The following is a 27,243-nucleotide window of genomic DNA, read 5'->3' as shown; positions in this document are numbered from 1 at the left end:
ACTCCTTGAACTTAACGGTTACCTCTTTTATTGGCATCTGTTTTTCCATAGATGTTGAGTTTGCACTGTAATACCTGTAATATTCATCTGAACCTTCCTACCTGCTTTCATCCTTGACTCTCCTGCCCACTACCCCCTTGCCCCTCCTCAAGTTTAAATGGAACAACTTTAAATCAGTTAAGACTGAAAAACAACATTAACTGAATACAAATAGTTCCTGTCTGGAACTTTTCATTCACAATTCATTCTGCCCCTTCTCTTGTGGCATGTCTCCTCTCAACCCAGTTCAATTTGCAGTACTACGTATCTTCTCAGGGTTAGCAATTCAATGCATAAAGCTTTATTCGGAGCTTAACACAAAGTCCATAAAAGCACATGTATACATACATCAAAAAACAAAATAAACAGAACCAGTTATCATAAATACAAATCGATATAAATTTAAAAAAACATTAAAATATCAAACTGTTCCTAACTTTGATCGCTTGAAGGAGAAAGGTTGCAGTAAAAAAACAGACATCAGGATTAAGGTTAAAAAACAACTTCATTGAATCATGAACATTACGTGTACCATATTTTAAGAAAATAGGTTTTAGGAAGACTGAACGAAGATGACCATAAAATTTACTAAACAGTAAAAAATGCATAGTACTTTGTGCAGATTTGTGATCACATAGACAGGGCCATTCGGATATTTTTTAATATTGGGGAAAGCGACCAAATGGTGCACAATCCCCAACCGTAATCTGGTTAATACAAAACGGTGGGAAACTCTGTTAACGTAGCTCAAATATGGTTGGTAGCCAACAGACTCACAATACCTTCCATAAACCAAACTTGTAGAAGAATGTCCACCCAACATCGCCCGCCCATCAGATATATGGCTCATGAAAATAAGCTTCATCTCGCCCTTGGACAGACTAGAAGCAATGTGCGTATCCTTTCTAATGTCAAATCCATAAATCTCTGAGAAGCTATTGACTACAAATTTGATCCATGGAATCCTCATATAATCATCCATTTGAAGACAATCACTAATGATTGCTCTATTTAAAGATGTCTCTTCCTTGGACCAAACGGCACGCCATAACATTAAAGGTCTTAAAGTAATATTAACTGAGAGATATTGTATCCGGAGCTCTCTATGCGTCAATTCATTAGAGGCGGATATAGGTAAACACAAAAGTCTCTTTAAGAAAAGGTTTTCTTCTACTTGGAGACTTCGGGCTGAATAATGGCCCCAGACTCCAGCACCAGATAGAGCAATCGAAAGGCATCTCATTTGGTAAATTGTTAGCATGTCTTTGACCCGCTTATCCCCAATTTTACTGGCAAACTTAAACACCCCATTGGCACATTTGGCCATCTTGGCCCGGACATAAGTAATCTCACTAGACCAGCAGCCATTCTTAGTAAAATTAATGCCAAGATAATTAAAGGAATTAACCGTTTGCACTTTTTGTCCATCGATGAAATAGGAATTGGGTTTTTTAAAGCCCAAACCACATTCCAAAATGTGGGTTTTAGATTTATTAATCAACAATTTCCTATCCCGGATGAACATAGAAAACGTATCCATCAAACGTTGTAGGCCTATGGGCGTCCTAGATAAAATCACGGCATCATCTGCATAAAGTAAAACCGGGATCTTAAGATCATTAATATTCGGGGCATCAGCCACCACTGTTTTTAAAACTGAATCGACTTCATTTATAAAGAGGGTAAAGAGATGGGGTGCAAGGACACACCCTTGTCGAATACCACGCCCTATCTTAAACTTGGGAGTACACTTCCCCCCCGGTCCATAACGAACACTGGTGCTAAGGTTAGAATATAATCGCGCCAGAAAATATATTATACCCTCGGGCGCCCCCAATTCCAATAATTTGGCCCATAATATACCATGGTCCACCATATCGAAGGCGCTGCTCAAATCTGCAAAGCAGAGATAAAGATAACCTTTTTTAGCCCTCGTATACTTCCCTATTAGGAGGTCGAGGTTGAGACATTGCTCAATAGTCCCTCGACCCTTCCTAAAACCATACTGACAATTGGCCAAAATATTGTTAGAGTCAGCCCACTCTTCCAACCTGACCGGAAGCACCCTGCTCATGATTTTTACTGGGGAATCAAGGAGGGAGATTGGACGATAATTTTTCGCATCCCCCCTGTCTCCCTTCTTATAAATCGGGATAATAAGGGATTCCTCCCATGTAGGTGGGACTCTATTGCAAACTGCCGCATTAAAAACTTTAGTCAACAATGGGCCCCACAAATCGGGGTCTAGTTTATACAGGTCAATAGGCACCCCATCGGGGCCCTGGGCCTTCCCCCCGTTACTCAGGGTGATACTTCCCCGTACTTCGGCTATAGAGATATTCAGAGGTATGATAGGCCAGTCTTCTTCCTGGTCACCCCTATGTTTAGCTGAATCAAAAATCTCTGAAAAGTGAGAAACCCAGTTCTCCTCACTTACATTAGCCGTCAATACAGGCATCTTGTCATCCTTTAGGAACGGACAATTAACCGTATCCCAAAATAGAGAAGAATCAGCTGTGACTGCCGCCAGATCAAGTTTATCCCACGCTTCTTTCCTTAGTTCAGCCTTCCTATTCTTAACGGCTGCCTGATAGGTGGCTCTCAGGTCTCTAATCTTGCTGTTATCTCTTGGCTTAGCTCGTAGAGCATCTTTAAGCCCCTTCAGTGCAATAGTACTAACATGGTCGAACCACCCCTTATGTTTGGATACCTTAGCCTTACCATGTTTCGTAAATTTGTTGTCAATAAAATGATTAATTTTGATAAAATTATGCACAACTTGATCAGTAACCACCTTACTTTCTAAAATGGCAGAAATGTCTACCAGACAACCTGCAACAATGGAGTTTGACACAAGCTCCGCTTTTTCCCCTTTCCATCTAATCCTGGATCCATTAGGTCGGTGCGGTTCAATATTAACAATGGTACACGTGTTTGCACCCTGCTTCACCTTCCATAGAAAAGTCTCAATGGTGATACAGTTGTGGTCGCTAAGCGCATTATCCACGACCACCGGTGTTAAACACCAAGGGCTAAGGCTAGAGGATATGCAAATAAAATCAATTACAGTATTTGCATTTCTTCCCCTAAAAGTAGGGATTATATTTCCACAATCGTTTTTAGCATTAACCAGGATTTCCATATCATAGGTGGTTAGGATTTTATTCAGAGCTTCTCCATATTTATCATGTGGGAAATGGGGAACTTCAACTCCTAAACTATCATTATAACCACAAACCCTTTGAAAGGAGAGTGGACAAGCAGCAGTGTTAAAATCTCCCATCCATATGTAATCAAAAACGGTATCATGCTCCATTAAAATATCAGCCAAGGCGGTCTCTAGTGCTAACACAACCTGATGCCTAGTATTATCAAAAACATTATTGTAAAAGTTTATTAAAAGAACATTTCTCCCGTGCTCCTGATAAAGCCATAAGATCTGGGAGTAGACCCCAACCAAAATATGTTTTTGTACCACAATGGGGACATCCACTGAAATCAAGACCAGAAGCCCTCCTTTTGCCCTACCTGAAGGGGATGCCACGGCTGGTAAATGATAGGAAACGTACCCATTGTAATTAGGTTGATCCAGACACCAGGTCTCTTGAAAACATATAATGTTAAAAAGATTAATAAACTCCAGCCAGCCCAAACAGGCATCCTTAGAGGAAATACCTGCTACGTTCCAACTACCAATTGAACATACCCGGGGGTTAGAGTTTTTGGTGTGCATTAAGCACAAGGGAATTGGGCCACAATGATTAGGCGAAACACTAATCCATGGGGGGGGTCTACCCCCATCGTCGTAGTCCGGGCATACACCCTCACAACGTCTGTTGACCTTAATAATATCATCCACGGAACTATTAATCACTCCTGGAGCCTCTAGGTCAACTACCCCGAAATTAACCTCACCTCCCAATGCTTCAATGGAGACAACTTCCACCCTTATATCCACCTGGTCAGATCCCAGTGAATCATTAGAATCCAAACCACTCAGAGGCTGGAATCTGTTAGATGTTGCCACATTAAAGGTAGTGTACTGGTTAAAGTCTCTTGTCCCCACCCTCTCACGATCAATAATAGGCTGGTTATGCAAATGCCTATAAAAATAACCAAGGGAGCGGAGGTAGATGCCTTGACCACGGTAGGGGGTGGAACTACCTTTCCTCAAGACAATAGAGGCAAGGTGAGGGTTTCTAAAGTTAACAACTATACAGTCTCCAACGCAATTCTTACGTGAGCTACCAATCCAATTGACTCTTCTGGTGCATATGATTTCGTCAGCTAGGGCTACTGGGAAACCACACTCCCTATGAAGCCAATCCACTGTCTTATTTTTCAAAGAGGCATGCGATTCACTGTAAGGATTATTATGACCACTCTCGCTAACCGGAGGGACATTAATCAGAACTGCCACATAAGGTGCACAGTCCGGAGGTAGATCGGGCTGGCAGGTAGCATTAATTTTAACTGTCCCTGAACTTTGTATCACCTGATTCCCCAAAACAACATTAGATAAAGAATTACATCCTGTAATCAACGGAGGGGTAGTCCCACTAGGTCCCTTCTCTGAAGTATCCCCAGAAGGGGGCATAGGAATATTAGGCATGACCGTTGTAGGAATCTCAGTTGTATTCTTAGGATTGGGGCCAACTGCTGCCTTATCCTTGACATGGTCACCAGTGTTGGGGTTCATGAAAGATTCTAACAAACCTCCTAGTCTCACGACCTCAGCATTGACCTTGTTCAACTTGTTTAGGAGGGGTTTAACAATCAAGTCGAACTTAGATTCGATGGTGTTAATCAAAAGAACAAATAGCGCTCCATCTATAGTGGCCGGAGTAGAGGCCGAGGCTACATTAGAATTTCCCACATCACTAGATGGGGTTTGTGTCACTTTTTTATGTGAGCGACTCATCCCCCGCTTTGTTTGGGCATTCTTTGTGATATTCCTACATGCCCGTGGGACTCGTTGTACTCTTGTTGCCATAGGGCTTGGCAATGGAGAATCAACATGACCAACCAAACGTGATTCAGAGCCAATAACAACCCCTGAAGTTGGGCTATCATGTTGAACTTGGTCTTGGTCAGACACCGAAATGGAATTGTCCGGATCTGTAGGATCAATAATAGCCTTAGAAGGATTTATCGGGGGGGCAGGAACGGTTGGAATAGGGGGAGAGGTGATAGGAGGCTCCAGACGCCCCAAAGACTTTCTACGTTCCTGATTGATCTTATCCACTATTTTCACCAAATAGTTATCTATAGTAGTCGACCCTGCGGCATGTTTAGCTTTAGACATTTTTGCCCCAACACAATCTTTGTCACCCCCTTCAGCAAGCAGCTAACTATAGGTAGCTATTGTTACTACTGCAATGGTCCAATAGAAAGTACCAGGGCTCATAAGATGTCAATGTACCTTATTACTGTGCCAACATACAGCCACCTCCAGCCCCCTCCTGTCCCGGACTGTCACAGACTGTCCGCCCTTTGTCCGGGCTTCGTCCTGGGCGTCCCGCGTCGCGTCCCGCGCCGGGGGGACCAGTGATATTTAGCGGAAACGGGAGCCAATAGGCGGATGGGCGGGCCGCTGCACAGCTGCGGACCTCACGGGCTCCTGGGACCTGCAGTCCCGCCCGGCGGCTCCTCTCCAGCCACAGCAACACAGCGGGTTCACAGCACAGCCCCTCCGAGAACAACAGGCACGGTAGGTCAAAGCCCCCACCAGCGATGCGGGACCCGCGCCAGCGGGTTCCGCGAGGTTTTTTAAATGGTTTGAGGGCGGATGGGCGGGCCGCTGCACAGCTGCGGACCTCACGGGCTCCTGGGACCTGCAGTCCCGTCCGGCGGCTCCTCTCCAGCCACAGCAACACAGCGGGTTCACAGCACAGCCCCTCCGAGAACAACAGGCACGGTAGGTCAAAGCCCCCACCAGCGATGCGGGACCCTCTCAGGGTTAGCATTGTGGGGTGATCTACACTGCATTTATTGTACATACAAATGCCAAGATTAACCTGGCTTTTTCTCAATGTGCCAGGGATCAGTGGTTTGAAATGGATGGTCTGTTCTACCATAAGAACACCTCATTTGCAATCTATGACTTTGCATCTCCCAATATCCCTTCTGTTGGTGACTGGGCAGATTATTTTGTGCTTGTTCCTGCATCAACTCTTGGCTTCACCCATTATGTATTCTAAGAAGGGTCCTACCCTCCTCTACGGAAATGATGTGTAGCTCTTTACCCTCTCATTGGAATTGCATAGAATCTGAGGCACATGTTTCTCCTGGTAAGTTTTTCAACTTTCACTTTAAACTGTTTCCTCTTGGTCACAGTATATGGCGCTAAGTCTTATGGCAACTGTATTGCGACCCCTTAAAAAATTACCAAACTCTTCTGTTTCAGTGTGTTCTGAACATCCTCCATCTGTTGTCTCATAGTAGCCTGCCACTCTTTCTGCGAGTCCTGTAGTACAGACCAGTCTTTTTTCTCCTCATTCAAGAGATCTGGGGTGTAGTGTGTACTGTCTGATTGGATGGAGAGCCTGAAGGATATCATTCGAGCCCTCATGGTGGCTGTATATACCTGGGTTCCTTCCAGCTCTTGTGATATGATGCTTTGTGTCCCAGGTACTGCAATGCCTCTAGTCCCTCTTGTGTCTTTTGTTAGCTCATTGCACCTCCGGGGATTGCTTTCTTCATGTGTTTTTGCAGCTCCATCATCTCAAGAGTGCTGCGGCATAGCCATCGTGTCATAGGCCATTGTGCAAGGAATGAAATGGGCTGCCTGGCTGCTGTTTGTACTGCGAAATACAGCAATAATCAAGGTTCAGTGGGTCTCTCAGGGCTATGGCCCCGGTGCCAGGGCACCTCCTACACCAGTGGAAGCTATTCACCTGCATGAGTGTGGTTTATAGTTCTTCCCAGTGTTGTGGAGTGACTGTGTCCCCGGTGGTGTGCTGCATTCAGCGCCATCAGTTTGCCCCCTTTAATAAGGGCCTCGCCTCAGTCCATCATCTCCAGGCGGTGCCAAAGGCAATCATCGCACCATTTAAAGTCGCATCCCCTCTTGCACTCCCTTGTTGACTTGTTCATGAGCTGCTTTAATTGGAGGTGTTCTCTGTAGTCTGGTACTTATGTTGGTTCTCCAGACTAGATCACAGGTGATTCAGTACAAACATTATTGCCTTCCCCAGGCATTACATCGGCCACCCACGTCACTTGCCCCTCCCTCCTGCCCTCACATTACCTTACTCCTAGGTCTGCCTCTGGCATGTGTCGAATCTGTACTGCGGTGTAACCCCGGCTTCGTGCCTGACCAATGTTCCAGATTTGGACCACACGCCAATCATACAAAGACAAATCACCCATATAAAGATATTTACTTGTGAATTCTCAACACTCACACACTCAAGCCAAAAAGTTCCAAACCTCCTTAAATCTCGCTGGAAGTCTACAAACTCTTCCCTTCAAAGTCTTCACTATTTCTTAGTCTTTTCCAGCAAGCCCGCATCTCCTCCTTGCCTTGCATAACCATGACTACAATGACATTTTCTACCAACCATCTTGGTGAAATGCTCACTATTCCACCACTTATTATTACCTACTCATATAAAATACTTACCTTTACCTGTTCCGCATTCACAGATTCTTCACTGTATTTAGACTCACAATGGGTGGGATCCTTGATACTTATCCAGTCATCAACACACAGTGTACATTTTTCTCACGTTAATTAAGTTAGCGTTCTTTGCTCCATCTTCACCATGCCCACGTTTTTCCCGGAAATCCTTCCATTGGTACACTTTTACTTTAAACTTAGATGCAGTTCATAATTTCATGTATCATTTGGCGTTCCCAACCATTCAAATATTGTGCATATTACAGGGGAATGAGATGTCCTGACATAACCTGAGTTGCCTCAATTAATGAACTAAAGCTTTCCCTAGACCACTGCACACACAAAGATATCTTAGGGTTCATTCATTGGACATGGCCTGTGAAATATTCTTTCAGCTGGACCTGTGAATGATGCAAACCCCCTTTCTTTATAAAACCTCTGCATTTCACAGAAATATACGTAACTTCACTATCTGAAGAAGTCTTCTTGAGGAAAGCTTCAGAAGCAAACGCATCTGCAAAACAATCACCAACTACCCGTTGTGGGCTCAAATACAAAACTTTCAATAAACTTTTTGCTGTATTGACCTACCAAACCCACAGCCTATCTTTGGTAAGGAGGTCAAACTCCGAATTGACCCAGGAAAACAGCAGCTAACTTTTTTCAGTCGTTTTGGAAGGTTCACAGACCATAAAGGAGCAAAGAGCAATTGTATCAAACTCATATCCTAGATACTGGGTTTGTGAGTTGAAATAAAGAATTGGTAGCGTGCTGTTGAGCTGTGGAAAAGTTAAATTTTTTTAGGGATAGATGTTGTATGATTTGGGATTGATCATAAGTAGGAAGTGCTGATCATAAGGCTTTTTTTTGTTTATTCTTAAAAGGAACACGTGGCATAAATGAACATAGCATTGTTGCTATCGAAAGTGTTGAACTTCTAATGTGATGCTGAGTACATTTCAAGGGGGGAAACACATGTCTACACTGTTGAGGTGGCTTATGGTGTTAGGAACTGAAGTGGACAATGAGCTAGAGCATGATAACTGCTTCCTTGATTGAGGAGGAGATGTAACCTAATGGCCTGATCTGCAGACTTTGGAATTGGGAAAAAAGTTTGAATCCCAGTGTCAGCTCAATATCCCGTGATTCTGGGTAAACCTGGCCCTGCATGGCAAATTGAAGGATTTTACTGGTGATTAGGGCTGAGGGCGCCCAACAAAGAAGCCATTTAGTGCTTCCATGCTGGTAGCACTACATATAATCTCCTTCATTGCTGCCCGAATTCTTAGGGTGGGAAGTCCAGCAGCAGAGACCGCTAGGTATGTGGCTGCAGAATGCTGACTATTATGTTATTCCCACTGCCACTTAGAGCCTAAAGTGACAGTGGCGAAATACAGTGACCTGCAGCCTGAAGTTCTGTTCATCTTTGTCAGAGTATTTGGTGGAAGGTAATGGGTCTGGCGGGGTCAAATTTTGCCTCAGACAAAGTCAGGAAACTTCTTCAATTTTCGAGACTAGTCAAGTGTCCTGACTTCGCCCGACTTCAAGAGCGTAAGGGTTCACTTCGGCCCAGCTTACTGAGGTATGTAGTTGTTCCATAACTCAGGACACACTATGGACTCCTTGACTGAGTTTAACATGCTAAGCTTGCCACAGAAGAACTGGCATCACAATTTCAAAGATAAATATTTATAGGTTGGCAGGATATTTTACAATTACTAATATGGCTAATTGTGCATCACACCTCATGGTGTCTACACAAATACCTGTCTCATAAACCAGCTGAAATATATTTCCATATCTGCACAGCTGTTCTTTTTGTTGGGAACTTTGAGAGATTATAGCAGTTAAACGATATGAAGTGTTGATAATTAATGGAATTGTATGCATTTTTTCATGTTTTAAAGTGATGTAATGTGTGTAACTGCAAAGATTTGTATGTGATTGTTTGCATCCAGAATTCCTAGGCTAACTACATGAAATGAGTGGAAGGCTATGTGCCTTAATAGTTCTTCTCGTTATGACAATATATTTTAAAATACGATGTGAAAGGGAGCAAGCAAAAGATTTTTGTACAATTTAGACTTCTCTGTTCATGGTCCCCTGGACCCCAGCAAAACGGTCACATGGTTCAATTTACAGAATGCCATAGGTCTGTAAACAGAAAGACAAAGAAACATCTTCTTTCTATTAGACATTGTACGACTTTAAAAGGTTAGGTGACATTTGGCGCACTAAACATGGGTCTTAGTGTAGACAAAAGGAATCACCAACCACCAGTAAGAATAACCATGTCACAGATTAGAAAAATGTCACTCTTTCCTGCTGTCCAGATTTCCAAATTTGACCTACAAGTATAAGGTCAAACACAGGCTATTTCCATTTATATTTACAAAAAAGACACAATTTTGTGTATCTATGCTTAGACATCCATATTCCCTTATTACAAAACAAGCAGTGTAACTAGACTATGCCAAAGCCCTGATCTTTTCTGCTATCCTTAGTCAACATCTTAGTCAAATACCAATTTGCAGATCTTCAAGAACCTGTTTAAAAAATGTTTTAAAAAATACTGTCTGTGCTTGAGATATTAGTGGCTGTCAATTCTGGTCCTCTGACTCTTGGGTACTGTCAAATTAGTTTGGATCTTAAAAGTACTTACTTGAAGTACACCGTTCATTGTATTATGTTTGTTTGAAAGTGAGAAACAACAGATTATTCTCTCCCACTCTTTTTTTGAGACTTAAAAATAGGTTTTATTCACTAGATGTTGTTGCGTAATAATATATTATCTTTCCCAAATTTCAGTGAATTGGCCTTATTGTCATCTAAATATAATATAATGGCATATATAATATTATAATTAATTATCAATGACATGCAGAAGATAACTTTATAAATGATATTTTGAAAGAACATTGCAAATTTTAAGCTACTTATAGCTCAGTGAGTAATTTCATGTACCAATTTTCTACGTGAACTGTAGTTACCTGGACCTCCTTCCTGCTGTTTTTATGTTTTCCCAGAATGATACCAAAGATGACTGAAGTATGTTTGCTCTGTGATCTGTCCTTATCTGTCCATTATTCTAAGGGCAGTAGAATACCCCAGGGAATGCGAGTAATGTAGCTGAGATGGGAATGTAGGCTATGAATGAGCTACTGTTGATTTGTATTTATATTGCCTGAAATACCTTTTATCGTTTTACTCAGAAAAGATGAAAAGGACTATGCATTGAAGCAAATAGAAGGTACTGGAATATCCATGTCGGCCTGCAGAGAAATCGCTGTAAGTTTGTTTTTTGACTATTTTTACTAAAATGTGCAGTCTGTGGCAATGACAGTAATACATATTACATATTTGACTGCATGCTATTGTCATCATTCCCTAATTAAATTCCTTTTGTTAATCACACAATGGATGGTTATTTGTATCTTGAAATAAACAAAAAACATCAACTGTAAAATAGTCCTGGGGCATTTCCATGGTCCTTGCTGCATTGTGTCACACTATTTGTATACAGTGTGAGTGGGTGGCCATCCAGTAGTGGTCCCCTAGAGCTGAATGGTTAAGAAACCCAAGATCTTACACATTTTTGTGTTCTTTTTTCATTTCTTATACTTCCAGTGTCTACTTAGGATGTGGGTGCCCAACAAGGCGTGGGATAAGTGGATTTATAGTAAATAAAGGCACACCTCACATTTTCTGCCATGCACATCACAATCCTTCTTTCTTTTAAGGTGGCTTTCTTTCCCATCTAAATCTCTTCAAATCCAAGTAGCTAGAAGTGGACATTTATTTCACTAGTGATCTTCATTGTGCAACCCGCCCACTATCTCCTTTCCAGGATATAAAATGGTTATTCAAGTCAGTTGCACTGCTGGTCCTCCAGAAACATGCTGGCTCCCTCTCCCCAGCAAATATATAAACTCAGGAATGCCTGCCTCTTTTGTTTCCACAGAAATGCATCATCTTAAGTGCCCAGTGTACAAATATCGTGCCATGTAGTTCTAGGTGAAGAAAACTAATATTTATTGTATCAAACACACTGTGTCAGGCACTCACTATTTCACTCATTATTCCAACTCTTTGGTCAACTGGAGCAAACATATCACATTTGTAACCATTTAGATGCAACTCCGAAAGGAAAATGCTTTCTCTTATCCCAAAACGCATCACTACTGGACGTACAAGCAGCTCGTGTATGACTAACCATTCTAGTCTTTTCTCCTCCCATGTTTTTTCCATCTGCAGAATTTCCACAAATCTCTAACAGCACCATTATTTAGCCCACAATCCTTAACCAATCAACAATCACTCTCTGACTTTGTCCAGCAAGTACTTGTTTTCTTTAACACTATAATTGCCCCATTTCACTTACAATTGTGCAGTGAAACACAGTAGCACCACTCCCCATATTTTCTCTTAATGGGCGGTAAATAATTTGACACACCCTTAGAAAGATTGCTTCATAACTTTTTTTCATATAAACATATGTAATTGATTCCATTGAATATATAAATACTTCACTAAAAGGAGAGAACTGACTCAGTCCACTACTATGTCCATTGTAATAGTATTTCCCTCAATTGTACCATGACCACCAAGTGAACTCTCGCAAAGTGCCTCAGTAAAAACATGTAATGATAACCAAGCCTAAAATACAGCTCAGTTCCCATTCTAAAAGTATACCATTCCTTGAAGAGTCACCTTTTACTCTTAAAAAGTAGTAATGAAATGTTTTTTACTGGAAAGATTCATTAAAATGTCTTGCCAGCTATTCACGTCCTACATATTTTCATATTCCATCCATGTATGAAGAGCACTCTGAAATATAACATCTTATTTCAAGTACGAAAGCATGGAGATTAGGTTGAAAACTCCTTTTATCAGGAATTCAGATGTAATTAATGTTCTTTTTTCTAGCTCTCCACTGCCTTTTCTTTGTTTTTGTGTATGTCCCATGGATGTTTAATTCTAGGTTTGCTATCCCGAAAATTTCCATCTGAAACTTACACCACTAATGAACTAGTCCTTTTTAGGCCTCGCCTGAGCCAGCGCTTTAGCGCTGCTCTGGCGAGAGTTGTAGTAAGCGGCTTTTGGAAGTGCTAACTAGTGGCTTTTTTCAGGCCTCCAGCTACAGTGCATGTGCGCCTGGCGCGCGCCCCATTTGTCAGCCTGCGTGATCACTTTCGCGGCCGCTTTGATGTTCTCAGTGAGCCGCGCGGCCACTGAGAACATCAAAGCGGCCACGAAAGTGCACACCATTTGCCAGCCTGCGTGCCTCTCTCCGCCTTAGTGCGCGCGACGTGCCCTACCCCCCTCACTTATCCCACTTCCTGCTTGTTCTCTGTTAGAGGACAAGTACACGCTACTCCAAAATCTTATTTACTTTTTAAAAAATTTTCTTTCATGCGCCTTCTTCCCACTATGGGTTCCTTTCTCGCCCTTCCTCAGTTGTCGATGCTGCTTCCCCATTACCACTTTCCCTTACCGTTCTTGTTCGGGTTTAGCCCTCTGCTCTGGAAACCTTCTCTCCGCACCAACAAATAAACAGGTCGGATAGGCAACTACCTCAAAGGAATCGCCCGCTTCGAAACGAATTGAACACAACGACGGGGCCATCCGGCTGGAAAACAAAATGCGGGTTGCCAGGTTCTCCTCGTCAAGAACCTGTCGAATAAATACAGCAACTGCAGCATGAGGAACTTATTTATAGGTTTAACAATAAAAACCTATCAAAAAGGAAAAAATCTAGCACGCAGTGCCGAAATACGCTCTCTCGTTCTTGCCATCAAACCTTGGGGTTGATACTCTTTAAGGAAATGTATAGTAAACCTTGGGCTGGTACCTATTAGAACATTTACTGTAACCTACTGGCAGAACATACACACAACACAATAATTGACGTGCTTTCAGAACAATTAGTTCGATTAATTCTACTTGGGTACTGACGTTTAGTTCTGCATAAAGACAAAAGAAAGACTTAAAACATCAGACTTTTTTATTTAAACAAAAACTTTATCGAAAATATCTTGTATGGGCAGAACCCTGGAAGAAAGACTCTTGCGCACACTTTTTAAAATCGCAAAATCTGGGCTGTACAATAATCAGGAGGGTCCCTCGCACTCTGGCGATTAGCACTCAGCAGTCACCATGGACGTGCTTTCAGAACGTGAGCTACCGGCGACCGATTCGTCGTCACTTGTTTTTCAATGCTGAGCATGCATACAGCTCCGCCAGTGCGTCTCAATCTTAGTCTGCAGGGCGCCCTGTCCTTCCATTACTGGGACATGAAAACAGCATTGCCAATGTATCTCAATCAAGGTCCACAACCCACCCTTCTCTTTCTTTCCTAGAATATGCAAATGGAGCTGACAGTGCATCTCAATCCTTATTTGCATGCCACAGGTCCGACATGCAATGGCTCTCCCAGGTCTCCTCAGTCAGAGCTCTGTGTCTCTGCACGTCAAACCCGTCTCTTAGTCCTTATAACAGCACCGGGACGCACGCACAGCTCTGCCAATGCACATCAATGGGGCAGTGGCGCAGCAAGGATGCGACCATAAAAAACACCCCCCCTCCTTCCCTCGCTTGCAGCGGAAAGTTAAAGAAGGCCATAAATGGAAGGCAGCGAGCCCTCACACCCTGAACCCTAGCGCTTCGACTTCAAGGTACAAGTGCTGTAATTGTGCAATGCAGCCTCGTCTGCAGGTTTGGCCTGTAGACCCTAACCCTATTCCACGGCCATCCCTCGCTATTCGATTGCTAGGACACACGCAGAGCTCCGACAGTGCACCTCAGTCCTGACCTGTAGAAATAAACGATACGCACTTTTACCATTTCTCCTCAGTAATGTACTGAAACGCGCCTGCTATTTAAGAAACAAGATCCACACAACTCTGCAATCACGTTCAGTCCTGCCCTGCTCTTCTATTATAGGGGCGCGTGCAGCACTCTGCCAATACACCTCACACCTCTAAAACTGCCTATTCCATTACTGAGACCAACACAGCTCTTAGTGGTACCTCAGTCGGGCGCTCTGTCCCTCGACGTTCCAGCCCCCTCGCTTCCTAACACATTGCTGCCTCTCTGCTGTTCTGACTGCCCCCCACCCTCTCCTCCCCCCTCACCCCTCCATACCCCTTCCCTCCACTAAGTGCTTCTCCCACACAATGGCGCCTTCCGCTGATTGCATTAATTACCCGCCTCATTGTTGGCTGTCGCCAGATCCGTGGCTGGTGCGGCTCGTTCCCGGAGCTGACAAAGGCGCCTGCTCCCCGCCGCTCTCGCGTGTGCAGGACACATCCTCCCTCGGAGCGGCGGCGGAACGGAGTGTGCCGGCTTTTAAAGGCTGACACTTCGTCTCCTCCTCTGGGCTCGGGGATGCATGCGGCCCCCTCCACACATCTAACTCTTTTATCCCTCCTCCCCCTGATCCCTTGCTGGCAGTTTCTTCTTCGGGTGGGCGAGAAGTACCATTTCAGTGCATATATTACATACACACACTCGTCCATATGAGGTTAGAGGTGAGAAGGCAGCGCAGTAAGAGATATCTTTGCTTCTGTCGACTGTGACAGACACCCGTGGTCGGACTGGGACAGAAAATAGGTCTGTGTACCAAAATATAAGTGGCCTACTTTAGTAAATTAGATAGCTAAAACAAGCATTGGCATAGCCAATAGGTCTCGCCTTTGGGACCTTATAAGTATTTAGTTATGCAACACAATATCATTGGTACAACAACATCAACTGTTGCATGGCTAAACACTTCTAAGGTCCCAAAGGCGAGACCTATTGGCTATGCCAATGCTTGTTTTATTTGTTTCATAAAGAGTCATTTATTTTCCAGTGTCTCCTTATGAAGACCATCCTTAGTATAACAGTCTAGCCAAAACAATATAAACAACTGCAATGGACCGCACTCCGCTAGCTCCTCCTCCGGGTCGCCCCAAGGGAAGCTGGTACATGAAGTTCTTGAGTGGTTCACCCCAGTGGGTGCAAGTAAGTACTTGTTGAACTGATGATCTCTGATGGAGTTCTTGAGTGGTTCACCCCAGTGGGTGCAAGTAAGTACTTGTTGAACTGATGATCTCTAGACCCGATACATGTCCCCTAACTATTTTCTCTACTGAGGAGGGAAGTTATTCCGAAACCCGAGCCATGTCTCGGGCGATATTTTAAAACCCGGGACATGTGTCGGGTCTAGAGATCATCAGTTCAACAAGTACTTACTTGCACCCACTGGGGTGAACCACTCAAGAACTTCATGTACCAGCTTCCCTTGGGGCGACCCGGAGGAGGAGCTAGCGGAGTGCGGTCCATTGCGGTTGTTTAGCCAAAACAAGATAATTGATGTCTATTTAAAATATCAGGGTTTGTGCTCGGAGGCAAATATTCTGGCTAGACTAGGCTGTAAGTGGTTATTATACAAAAAATTCACAAGCGTAAGTGGTTGTAGTAGGAATGCAGTTCTGTGAATGTATAGGCCTGGCAATAAACTGGTTTGACTAGAGCAGTTCTGGGTGAAATGTGAGGACATATATGAAGTAGGGTTTGGCGAGTGATTTTATTGTATCTTTTTAAACCATTGTCAATTTTAGAATAAAAAATCACTAATTACTTGTATAATTTTCAATGTTGTTATGAGGAGGACTGGATCTATTTTAGGTTTGGTTATCATTACATTTTGTTTCCGAAACTCCTTTAGTGAATTCGTTTGTTTGTCATGGATTGGCATAATCTAATATTAATTAGAATCAATACATCAGAAGAGTAAGTCAGTTTGACTTTTTTCAGTGAAATAATTAGGTGTTCATTGGGGAAAGATTATTTTTATGTAAATTGAGTCCCCCAGTTACACTTCTATGACCTCATTATTAGAACTCCTGAGTAATACCCAGTAACTTCATTGCCCGGAGTTACCGATCTGAAAGGGAAGTGAAGGGCAGAAGTTTCTAATTATTTTGTGTGAAACACTGACTGTTCCCAAAAAAATATGAATATTGCCCATGGAAATCGGTATTTCCAGTCTAGATTCTCCTGCATATTGCTCTTTTCACACATAATATTCTAGCAGATGGCTTCTATGGTTGAAATACTCCTGATCTGCTGCGTTACTATTGGTCATGTAATCCAACTTTTTGCAGTAACTCTAATTGCCGACAGAGTCAGGATTACCCAGGACCTTTTGATGAGGCCAATCGTAGGTTCCCCTACTTCCTTTAATAATAACTTTGCCCTAACCTTATTTCCCACAACAATACTCCATTCTGTTCTTCATCCTTCCAACCTTGAGAACTCGTAACGCTCTTACATTTATCTTTTTGCAGCCATGTTGGACAGGTGATAAAAGAATGTCTTCTGTAAGTATATTGAGAGTAAATAGGTCAAAATTCCATTTTGGAGGTGGACACTGCCATATACCCTAGTTCCCTACGACATAAGGCCTGCGGAATACGTTTTTTAATGACACTGTGGAATCTCATCACCAAACCATTACTTTGTGAGTCCTGCGAACAAGAGCAAAACAAATTGTATACCATTACACTTATTACAATACTCCTAATAGTAACCATTGCTACTGCTAGAATACCCCACTATTACCTTTGCACACTTGATAAGTTGCAGGAATTGCACATCATAAACAACAATTATGATATACAAAATGTCTGTTGTGTGGTTTCACATGAGTTTCTACCGATACACATATGATTTCAACACCTTGTTGTTTATTTTTACACTGTCTTCTTACTTCATCTTGTCTATTCATGGCCACATTCTTGCTTACTCATTTTCCTTTTAGTCAATGCTTCTCGAATGACCACAAGGTGCAACTTTTATAATCCCATATCTCATGACTCAGGCAGAACCACCTTAACCAACCACACTGTCGAACCATTGCACAAGCTTAAGTGACCAGCAAGTTGGCAATACAGCATTACTTCCGCTGACACCCAGCTTTTACAGGGCCATCTTCAATTCAGCATTTGCTCACCGTCAGCTGTATCTGATCCTTCTCACTCTCCTTTCTTCTTGGCTTCTCTTAAGCCTTAGAACAACAGAGAGTCAAAACCTTCTGCACAGAGGAAGTCAACATATGCTCCTCATTTACCCAGACACGTAGCTCTTTGTCCTGAGGCAGTTAAGGAAAATATTCTGCTCTCACAATTTTCTCCCCAGGCGCAAGTTTAATTGTGTACTAGTAACCCTGTAATTTCACTGCTATGTTAGTCAAACACTACAACGCTTTGTCAGCAACCATGGTTTATTGTCGACCTGTAGAATAAATTCTGTAGACCACAAATGCATCCTAAGTGAGATATTGCTCAGGCCTCCATAATGATAATCTCTTGCGTGTTGCATTTTGCTAAGCAAACCGCCCTCCGCCCAAGACACAAATATAATTGCACATTCCCTTTATCCACTTCTCTCAGTTTACCTGGGAAAACAAAGCAGTGTCCACAGTTAGAATACCTTTCTGGTTAGTAGTACTTTATTTATTTATTTATTTTTAATGTAATTTTATTGACTTTCCACAGCAAATATCCAGACATCAAATTGCGAGGCATTGACATTCTCGTGCCGAGCACTGGTTACATAGAATCACAGCAAGCCAAAGGAATACACAGTCATTTTTAGAGTACCTAGGAGAGGACTTCAATTTCAGTGCATAAAGTCTAAGATCCATGGAATGAGTCCTTATTATCTAAATGTACACTGGTTAGTAGTACTTATGTGGGAGTTTTGCAGATAACCTATATGTTTCTTTGAAGAAATCTCATTTGGATTGACGGGTAATGGTTGGTGGACCACCAATGGTGTTGCCTTCGCCAAAATGATTGGAGTTGCTCTCGAGAGATCTCCTAAGCCTCAAAAGGACACTGCAGCCTTTTCAGAGAATAGGAAAACTAGCCAGAGTCTTTCATCCTTCCATCTGAGTTATACTCATTGAGTAGTTGTGTATGGAGTTAGACAAGTCTTTAAGAGAACCTCATCTGTGTCTGGTGATATTGCAAAGCACCTCCTTGAATCCCAAAAACAGTGCCCCCCAAATATTGGTATTTACAACCAACTAATATTTAATGTGTGCTATTCTTTTACAAAAAATATGAAAATACATGATCTCCACAATTATTAATAACTTAGCAAACAAAATAGATAAAAGCGTGGATGCTAAATAAGCCCAAATCATTTTCTATCACACATCTCTAATCAGTTTGTCTAAAACCCTGCCCATGGAATTACTATCCAATTTACAGCTTAGTTATTGCAAAATATTTTATGCCAAGTCATGTAAAGTCGCCAGCATACTTTTATGCCACTAAGTCTGAAGCCTGGGACCCCTCTTTCAGCATCCTTCTAGCTGGTTCATGTGCCTTTTCTTGCCTCATCGCAACTATCTTTTATACCTTTTTCACTTGTGGTGGTCTGAGAGCGAGGAGGGGTTTGCTCACCCTTGGTTATGCACTTGTTACACAGGAAAGCATCGAGTGCCTCACCACAAGGCAGCCGCCTCTATGTTATGGTTCCAGTTCTTCTGATACGAAAACATGCAATGTTTTTTTTCCTTGCAAAGCATTGCACAGTAACCGAAACATGTAAAATACTGCAAAAAATGGAAAACTCCTTATCTGTGTTGTATATAACATTATCTAAACTTTTAATAAGAGCAAGCTACACATGCTAATTACCACCATGTTGTATTCAGTACATATAATAAGGGTTTTGTGTCCAGCTTCCTTATGCAGTTGGCTTCTGTGGTTCATCAATTTTCAGCAATTGGCTTGAGCCATTGGTTTGAGACATTGTCAATCATACCTTCGAGCAGCCCATAGGAGTATTTTAGTCACACCATATTTCTCTAAACTATTTGAGTGTATCCATCCGCTTCCATTGGAACGCAGGAGGGACTATTTCACATCTGAAAAGCAAATTGAATTCTTCGTTACTTAGGCATTGCGTAAACAAAACAGTCATTTTGCAGCTTGTTTTGAACTTCAGCAGGCCTTGTTTTTCTTTAGTCAGTGTGAGAGCTTGAACGTCTAACCGATTGGCTTTGCCAATGCTTACCCTCCTTGTCATAGATATGGCACATTTTCTTGGGAAGTGTTATCAATTGTGATACATTCGCTGTTTTTTCCCCTACATCTGCATAATAATCACACATGCCTGTGATTCTGAGAAGCTACTATTTGTCCTTCCGTATTGGTACTTCGTGAAAAGTTCTGATCAGCAGCACTCTTCAACATATTTACCTTTCACCTAAGGCAAGCCACATTTATTTGACTATTTTTTGTGTTTTTAAGGTTTTTCTAAACTATTTTTATTGTGATTCTTGTATTAGTGAGGATATCTTAATTTATCTTGAGGTGATATATATCTTAATTTATCTTGAGGTGATTTACATCACATGTACAAGATCAATCAGTGTATGAGTCTTGGGCCATTCAATCCTTTAGCAATGCAGCTCATTAAAAGTACCACATGGTTCATCTCTGTCTTTTCCTTTGTTTAAAAATGACACTAGACCTTTACTGTGCCTCCGAAAAAAGGCCTAATGTTCACTTCTTCCTCAAAGACGTGCAAGTTTAACTGCATGAGTGAGGTCATTCAGAACCTGACCAGTCAGGAGGGCTGATGACCTTAAGGTAAAAGCAGCTAATTCTCTTTCACACTATACCTATTACAAAGAAGGAAGGCATCAATTCCATAGCCAAATGTAGAAGATTCACTGAAAAGTTGCCTACTTCCTAAGGGTGGAATTCGATGGGCATTCGGAGACTAAATTAAACAATGTAAGTAGGAGCTCGCCTCTCTCTACAGTGTACTAAAATGAAGTACACTACGTAGAGAGTGCGAGGGATCCCCAGAGGAAGATAGAGGCAGTAAGTAGATAATAATCATTCTCTTTTTGTGATAGTGTGTGCGGGCAGTTAGGCTTATCAGAGAACAGTGTTAACCATTTGTAGTACTCACAGAGGCAATTAATGAGACACACACTGAAGAATAAATCCGAGACCAATGTTGTATAAAAATACCAGGATTCTTTATATATGTTTCGAGAAGCAAAACTTCAAATCAGAAATAAACTTTATTCAGTTTCAATATTAGAATAAATACTTTGTATACTTGTGGTGATAGAATCAGTGCAGTTCAAAGTATGTAGTACTTTCCGTATCTAGGCACTCAACAGTCAATATGTCAAATATTTACCATCGCGGTCGGCAGAGAACACTGGAAGTGTATAGCTGTAATGGAGTTTAGTGGACCGCTAACACGGTTACCACCACGGTCACCAGCACCAGGTCACTGGAGGTAAGTTGATTCGGAAGACAGCCAACCCAGCGGTTGCAGTTGTGGATTCTTAGTAGTAGAGGACCGCCAACTCAGTTATCGTCGCGGTCGCTCCATTCTAATCTACTCTAAACCTCCCCACTCCACTCTACTCCACTCCATTCTGCTATACACCACTCCATGACACACACTGAAGAATAAATCCGAGACCAATTTTGTATAAAATACCAGGATTCTTTATATATGTTTCGAGAAGCAAAACTTCAAATCAGAAATAAACTTTATTCAGTTTCAATATTAGAATAAATACTTTGTATACTTGTGGTGATGGAATCAGTGCAGTTCAAAGTATGCAGTACTTTCAGTATCTAGGCACTCAACAGTCAATACTGTCAAATATTTACCATCGCGGTCGGCAGAGAACACTGGAAGTGTATAGCTCTAATGGAGTTTAGTGGACCGTTAACACGGTTACCACTGCGGTCACCAGCAGCAGGTCACTGGAGGTAAGTGGATTCGGAACACAGCCAACCCAGCGGTTGCAGTTGCGGAATCTTAGTAGCAGAGGACCGCCAACTCAGTTATCGTCGCGGTCGCTCCACTCTAATCCACTCTAAACCTCCCCACTCCCCTCTACTCCACTCCATTCTGCTATACACCACTCTATGACACTCTACTGCAATTCAAGGCACTCTACTCCACTCTATCCCACTGTGCTCTATGCCACTCTATGCCACTCCACTCTAGGCTACAACACTCCTCTCTACAACACTCTACTCCTTGACAATTGACTCTGTGACCCTCCTCTACACTGTACTTCACTCTATGCCACTCCACTTTACACTATTTCACTTTACGACACTCCAAGACACTCTACTCCGCTCCACTCTGCCTCTAATCTACTCTATGCAACTCTACCTTACGATCCTCTATTCCACTCCTCAACACTCCACTCAACTATGTGTGACTCCACGTCACTCCACGCCACACCACTCCACTCTACAATACTCTAGTCCACTCTGTGCCACTCCACTTTATGCCACTCCAGTCCAGTCCACTCTAACGACACAACACTCCATTCTACACTTCACTCCACTCCACACCTCTCTCCTTTACGCCTCTCTCCTCTACGCCACTTACTTTTAGCCATGTTGGTCAGCATGATTAAAACACATTGACAAAGCCAATAGCTGTTGCATAAGACCTATTGGCTGTACCAATGCTTGTTTAGAATAGAGTGCAAAACGCTTGCCAGATGACCCAAGAACTTGTCGTTGAACAGAACAGGAATTCAACAGAACTGATACCTTATCATATTGTGTTATAATCACCATTATATTTTCTGACTGAGGTGTTAAACAGGTATACTTTACATCTTTCCCTTAGATTGGATACATGGCCTCAAATGCTGCCAATAAGGCCCACTGGAAACCCTGTGTACCCCAAACTGCTTTTCTTAGATTTTCTATTTACTTTTTAAATTGTTAAGAAATTTGACTGATTTTAGCAAATGTAAAAAAAAGTTTCAAATATTATTGATTGCCGATAAATCTTATTTATGAAACAGTGTTGTCCGCTTAGAGAAAAAACTTTGGGAAAAATGTTGGTTTTTGTGTCATATAATGCAATGAGAATAGTCTAAAATGTTATTAGAAGTACAGAGTATTGTAAAGGATATTTAGGAAAATACATTTTGCACAACCTGTTTAGAAAAGGGATTTTATCTCCGAATCATCTTCGGCAAATTTGTTTTTACGTTTAATTCTGCACCGTGCAATGTCAGTGCAACTCGAAATTGAGTCACACCTACCCACATAAGTGTTTATTATGAACCTGGGCCATTGTTGGATATCCTTTCCCCTTGCCAGCGTAGGCCCTTCAACTATAGTCTGAGCTGTCACCGGAGGCGAACATGGGGTTGGAGGGCTCAGAGGCAGTGGCGGCTCGCCGAGGGAGTGCTGCGGGGTGGTGAGGCAGTGCGGGGGAGGGTTCAGGGTGGGGGGGTAGTGGAGTCCGACATACAATGGACAGGAGTAAGGTAAGTAATTAAATAAATAAAACAATTTACCTTGCTCGCGCTGCATCACCAACTCGGCGCTGCAGCATGCGCAAGGTAAGTTGTTTTATTTATTTAATTACTTACCTTACTCCTGTCTGTCGTATGTCGGACTCCACTACCCCCCGACCCTCCCCCGCCTTGCCCTGAAGCACTCCTTCGGCGAGCCAGGTCCAACATTCGGCCACCAGTCTCCAGCCTGGCTCAGCCACAATTGATCTAACAAGCGATGAAACATTAAACACAGTAGTGCCGGCCCTGGCAAAATGCACAAGGGTCTCGATCACAAGACCCAATCCCACAAAGCCGCAGCAAAGGAGTTCTTGCCCCCAGGCAGTGTTGGCAATAATCGAGAGGACGAGAATGAATTATCAGGAAAACCGTCTGGCAGTATCTCTTCCCTAAGCCCCTCCATTCAGGAGAAGCATCTGGCAAGCACTAACCCAAGGCAAGAGCCACCTACAACTATCTCAGACAGAAAGGTGCCTACTAAAGGAACACAAGTAATAACACCAAAGTTAGGCTCAGATTGACTACCCTCAAGTCAAAATCATGAGCAAGATGCCAGAGCGCACGACACGGCTCGGTTCTCATCTGACCAATTGATATTTCCACATAACAATCACAACCCAGAAACAACCAAAGCATACACCACAAATAACAGCACAGGTTCACTGTACCAAAATCGGGACTCATTTGCCCACACAGCAACTAGCAGTGATAGCACACAGCTTCAAGATCAGGTTTCATCCGAGGCAGAAGAGGCCAACACTATAATATTCCATCCTCATTATAAATCACGAGGTCGTGTGGATGTATTGATTAGAGGGAACATTTTACAACTCTTAGATTCCATCACACCCCTAGCCAAAATCAAAATTTTTGACTTATTGTCAATAGAATTCTTGCCATCCAACACTAGCCAGAGCCCTGAAGTGACCAGAACAAGATGGGGAACCTCAGAGGTTACAGGCAGAATCTTACCGGAAAGAAACAGATTTCAAAACTGGGGGATAACCCTGAAATCAATTCCAAAGCCAGTATATCCAACACCTTTCCTTAGCACAGACACAAGCAATTCAAGTCTGACGACCTTTTCAGTTTTGAAAGAAGCAAGGAGCAGAACACCAGGCACAACAACTGAGTCCAACCTGACAATCAACTCCCTGTTACCAACTCAAGGTCTCCCTGTCCTATCACATCCTCCAACAAGTAACAACTGGACAGGCACACATCAGCTAATAACATCTGCATGTCCAAACTGACAGGCGACGGTCGTAGCACAGCCACCGCCAACAGAACGAGATGGAACCTCCATATGTGTCTGGAGCATTAATGGCTTAGCCTCTAAAATGTATGATCAGGAAATTCTAAACTATCTGAAAACCTTTGACATAATCCTGCTTCAGGAGACCTAGGAAGCCCTTTGATCTGCAAGGTTACACCTCCCACTCACTTCCGGTAACCAAGGGATCTGTCTTTGGCCACCGCTCGGGAGTCTTATTGTTTCTAGCCTCAATAACTGAAATAGGAGAGTTTCTTCCTGTTACAATACATTTAACACCTCCAAGCTGTATCCAGGCTGCAAAAGTAACGCTCATGCTTAATCAGCTCAAACAGGAAATAATAATAATAAATGTTTATGTGCACCCTAAACAAAAATCAAAAGCAGTGAAGGAGCTGTTAACGGAGCTACAGAGAGTAAGGGAAGAGGAGGCAACTGACCTCATCATCCTGGCTGGAGACTTTAATATGCACCTCCTAGGGTTTACTCAGGCCGATGATCCAACGCAGGAGCTCTCAGGTGCAAGGGGTATCCCAACGCAAGGCCTAATAGAGACCATCAAGCTTTCAAGGACTGCGAAGAACCTGCTCCGGGAATTGGAGCACTTAAATATAAGAGCTCTAAACGGCCGGCTTAAAGATGACAACCCACCAGTAGCTACGTATTATTCGACTACAGCATCATCTGACTTAGATGACACCTTTATGACTCTGTTCAATACAATTGCTACCTTCAAGATTGGCAATAACGAATTTAGCGATCATTTGTCACAAGAGTTGTGTCTTCAAACAAGACCTTGCCAAATACCAGAAACTGGCAACTCCATTGTGCTGGATGAAACCAGTATCTTAAAAGTATAAGGTGCAACTCTAACAACATAGAGGAAATAACATCAACACCTAAAGCCCTATACAGCCAAGGTAGAGTTAACTTATCCCAGCCCTTGGAAAGCTGGGAAATGTTTGTTACATCCCTAGGAGAAAAATTCTCAAATAACCAAGGCCTGAAACAAAGGAAAGCAGTTGCTACTCCAACCAACGCAGCAAAGAGCCCTGTCTCAAAAAAATTAAAGCGAACCATAAACAGAATCTTAAAGCAATAACGTAAATCTCCAAATAACCAGAGTCTGCAAGGAACTCTCCGTGAACTAAAGATATCATTAAAACGGAGGAGATGGGTAAACAAAAGAGCAAAGGAAAACGAATTATGGGCAAAACTTCTCTATGATGCAAACCAGAAAACAGCGTCAAATTCTGGCAATCAGTTAACAAACTGCAGCGGCTTAATCACCCTGGCATAGACACTGAAGCTACCTGGGTTGACAATCTCTTCAAACACTTTAACGATCGGGAACCAGAAACAGTCACTCTCCTTGTCTATTCAGGAAATGCTTGAATCAGCAATTTAATAAGGGCAGGAACAAATCAGCACCCCCCAAGCGATGTCGACAGTGGACAACTCAAGCCGACGCAGCTGGAGACGGCCCTGCCATCAAGCCCACACTGCCTGCTAAGTGCAGCAGACAAGCAAAATATACCCTTGGCTATAGCAATAAGGAAACAAATAGCCTAGGTAGACGGGCGAGAGCACCTGGCCCAAACGCATACCACCAATGTTGTACAAACAGGATCCTGAATTTGGTGCAACCCACTAGCTCCTGTGATAGGACATGCTCTAAGAACTAGAGCATTACCAGAGTCATGGAGAGGCTCAAGTATTAGCTCTATATATAAGCAAGGAGCGAGGTCTGCTCCAAACAATTGCCGCCTGATAGCCCTTGTAGATACTGAGGCCAAATACTATGTGGGGATTATATTAAATGTTCTGGTTAGCTGGTCTTCCACGAACCACATTATACCTATAACTCAAACAGGTTTCTGTCAAGGGCATGGAACTATAACTAATATCATGGTCTTAACTATGCTTATGGATGTTGCGGAGCAGGGCAAATACCCCCTATGCCTCTGCTTCATAGATTACTCAGAAGCCTTCGATCATGTTGACTGTGCCAGGCTCTGGCACAAGCTGAACAGATGGGTATACCTCCACTCCTCGTAGACCAACTTATACAACTGCATACTAATACGTGGATCAGAATTAAACTAGGCGCAGGGAAGCATCTTTCGAGCAGAATCACCACTACAAAGGGGTTAAAGCAAGGATGCGTTCTAGCCCCCTTGTTATTTAGCCTTTTTCTGGCGGACTTACCGGCAGAACTGGACAGTTGCTCTTCACACTCCCCGAAGCTAGGTGGCATGATATTGAGAAACTTGCTATATGCTGACGACTTAGTTCAGATCAGTGGAACTATCGGACTTCAGCACCTCCTAGATTCAACTTTCAAATTCTCGCAACGGAATGCTCTAAAAATCCAAAACGTTACGGCAGTAAACCATCACAAGAAGGCAAACCCTAGCTGGTATTTGGCTGGTAAACGTCTAGACCAAGTAACAAACTATAAATATCTGGCCGTGCTCTTAGATCAAAATAACTCCTTTAAGCCGCAGTTGGAATCCCTACGAAGGAAGGGAGCTATGACCTATTTAGCACTAAAACCTTTGAAGAAGTTGCTGCCGTACCTAAAACTTGAACGCATTTCAAAAGTCCTGCAAGCCAAATTGCAGCCTACGATCACCTATGGGAGGGAATCTCTGACTGGAAGAGATGCAGCAATTCTTGATAGCGTAATAGCAACCTCTTACAGAGCGATTTTCTAGCTTCCCAAATATGTTTCACTGGCCCAAATTAGGCTGGAATTTGGCCTCCAAAACCAGGCGATAGAAAAAAGCTTGCATAAAATTAGAGATGCTGATAGAAGGTCCTTGAATAATCAACTCTGGGTTGAGTTGTCCCGCATTGGAAAACTGCCAGCCAACGTGTACCTTCAGGAATCCATTTACACTCTAGGTCTGACAGATGCCTGGAACACCTCAATGAGCCACTCGG

General features: G+C 42.7%; 1 protein-coding gene across 4 annotated transcripts in view; it reads left to right on the top strand.

The window, feature by feature from the left end:
* Positions 1–27,243, top strand: part of CDK19 (cyclin dependent kinase 19) — a 1,761,913-nt gene that overhangs the window by 332,661 nt on the left and 1,402,009 nt on the right. For 2 of the 4 annotated variants that reach the window (XM_085612130.1, XM_085612127.1), the window contains exon 2: positions 10,873–10,948. In XM_085612130.1, the coding sequence (XP_085468256.1) occupies positions 10,873–10,948 (76 nt within the window). The remainder of the gene's footprint in view (positions 1–10,872; positions 10,949–27,243) is intronic. The other 2 variants (XM_085612131.1, XM_085612128.1) reach the window with 1 other exon arrangement.

The sequence above is a fragment of the Triturus cristatus genome, chromosome 6 (genome assembly GCF_964204655.1).
Source record: "Triturus cristatus chromosome 6, aTriCri1.1, whole genome shotgun sequence".
NCBI classification, from domain to species: Eukaryota; Metazoa; Chordata; class Amphibia; order Caudata; family Salamandridae; genus Triturus; species Triturus cristatus.
The sequence above is the reverse complement of the archived record's forward strand: the minus strand, read 5'-3'. Positions and strand labels throughout refer to the sequence as shown.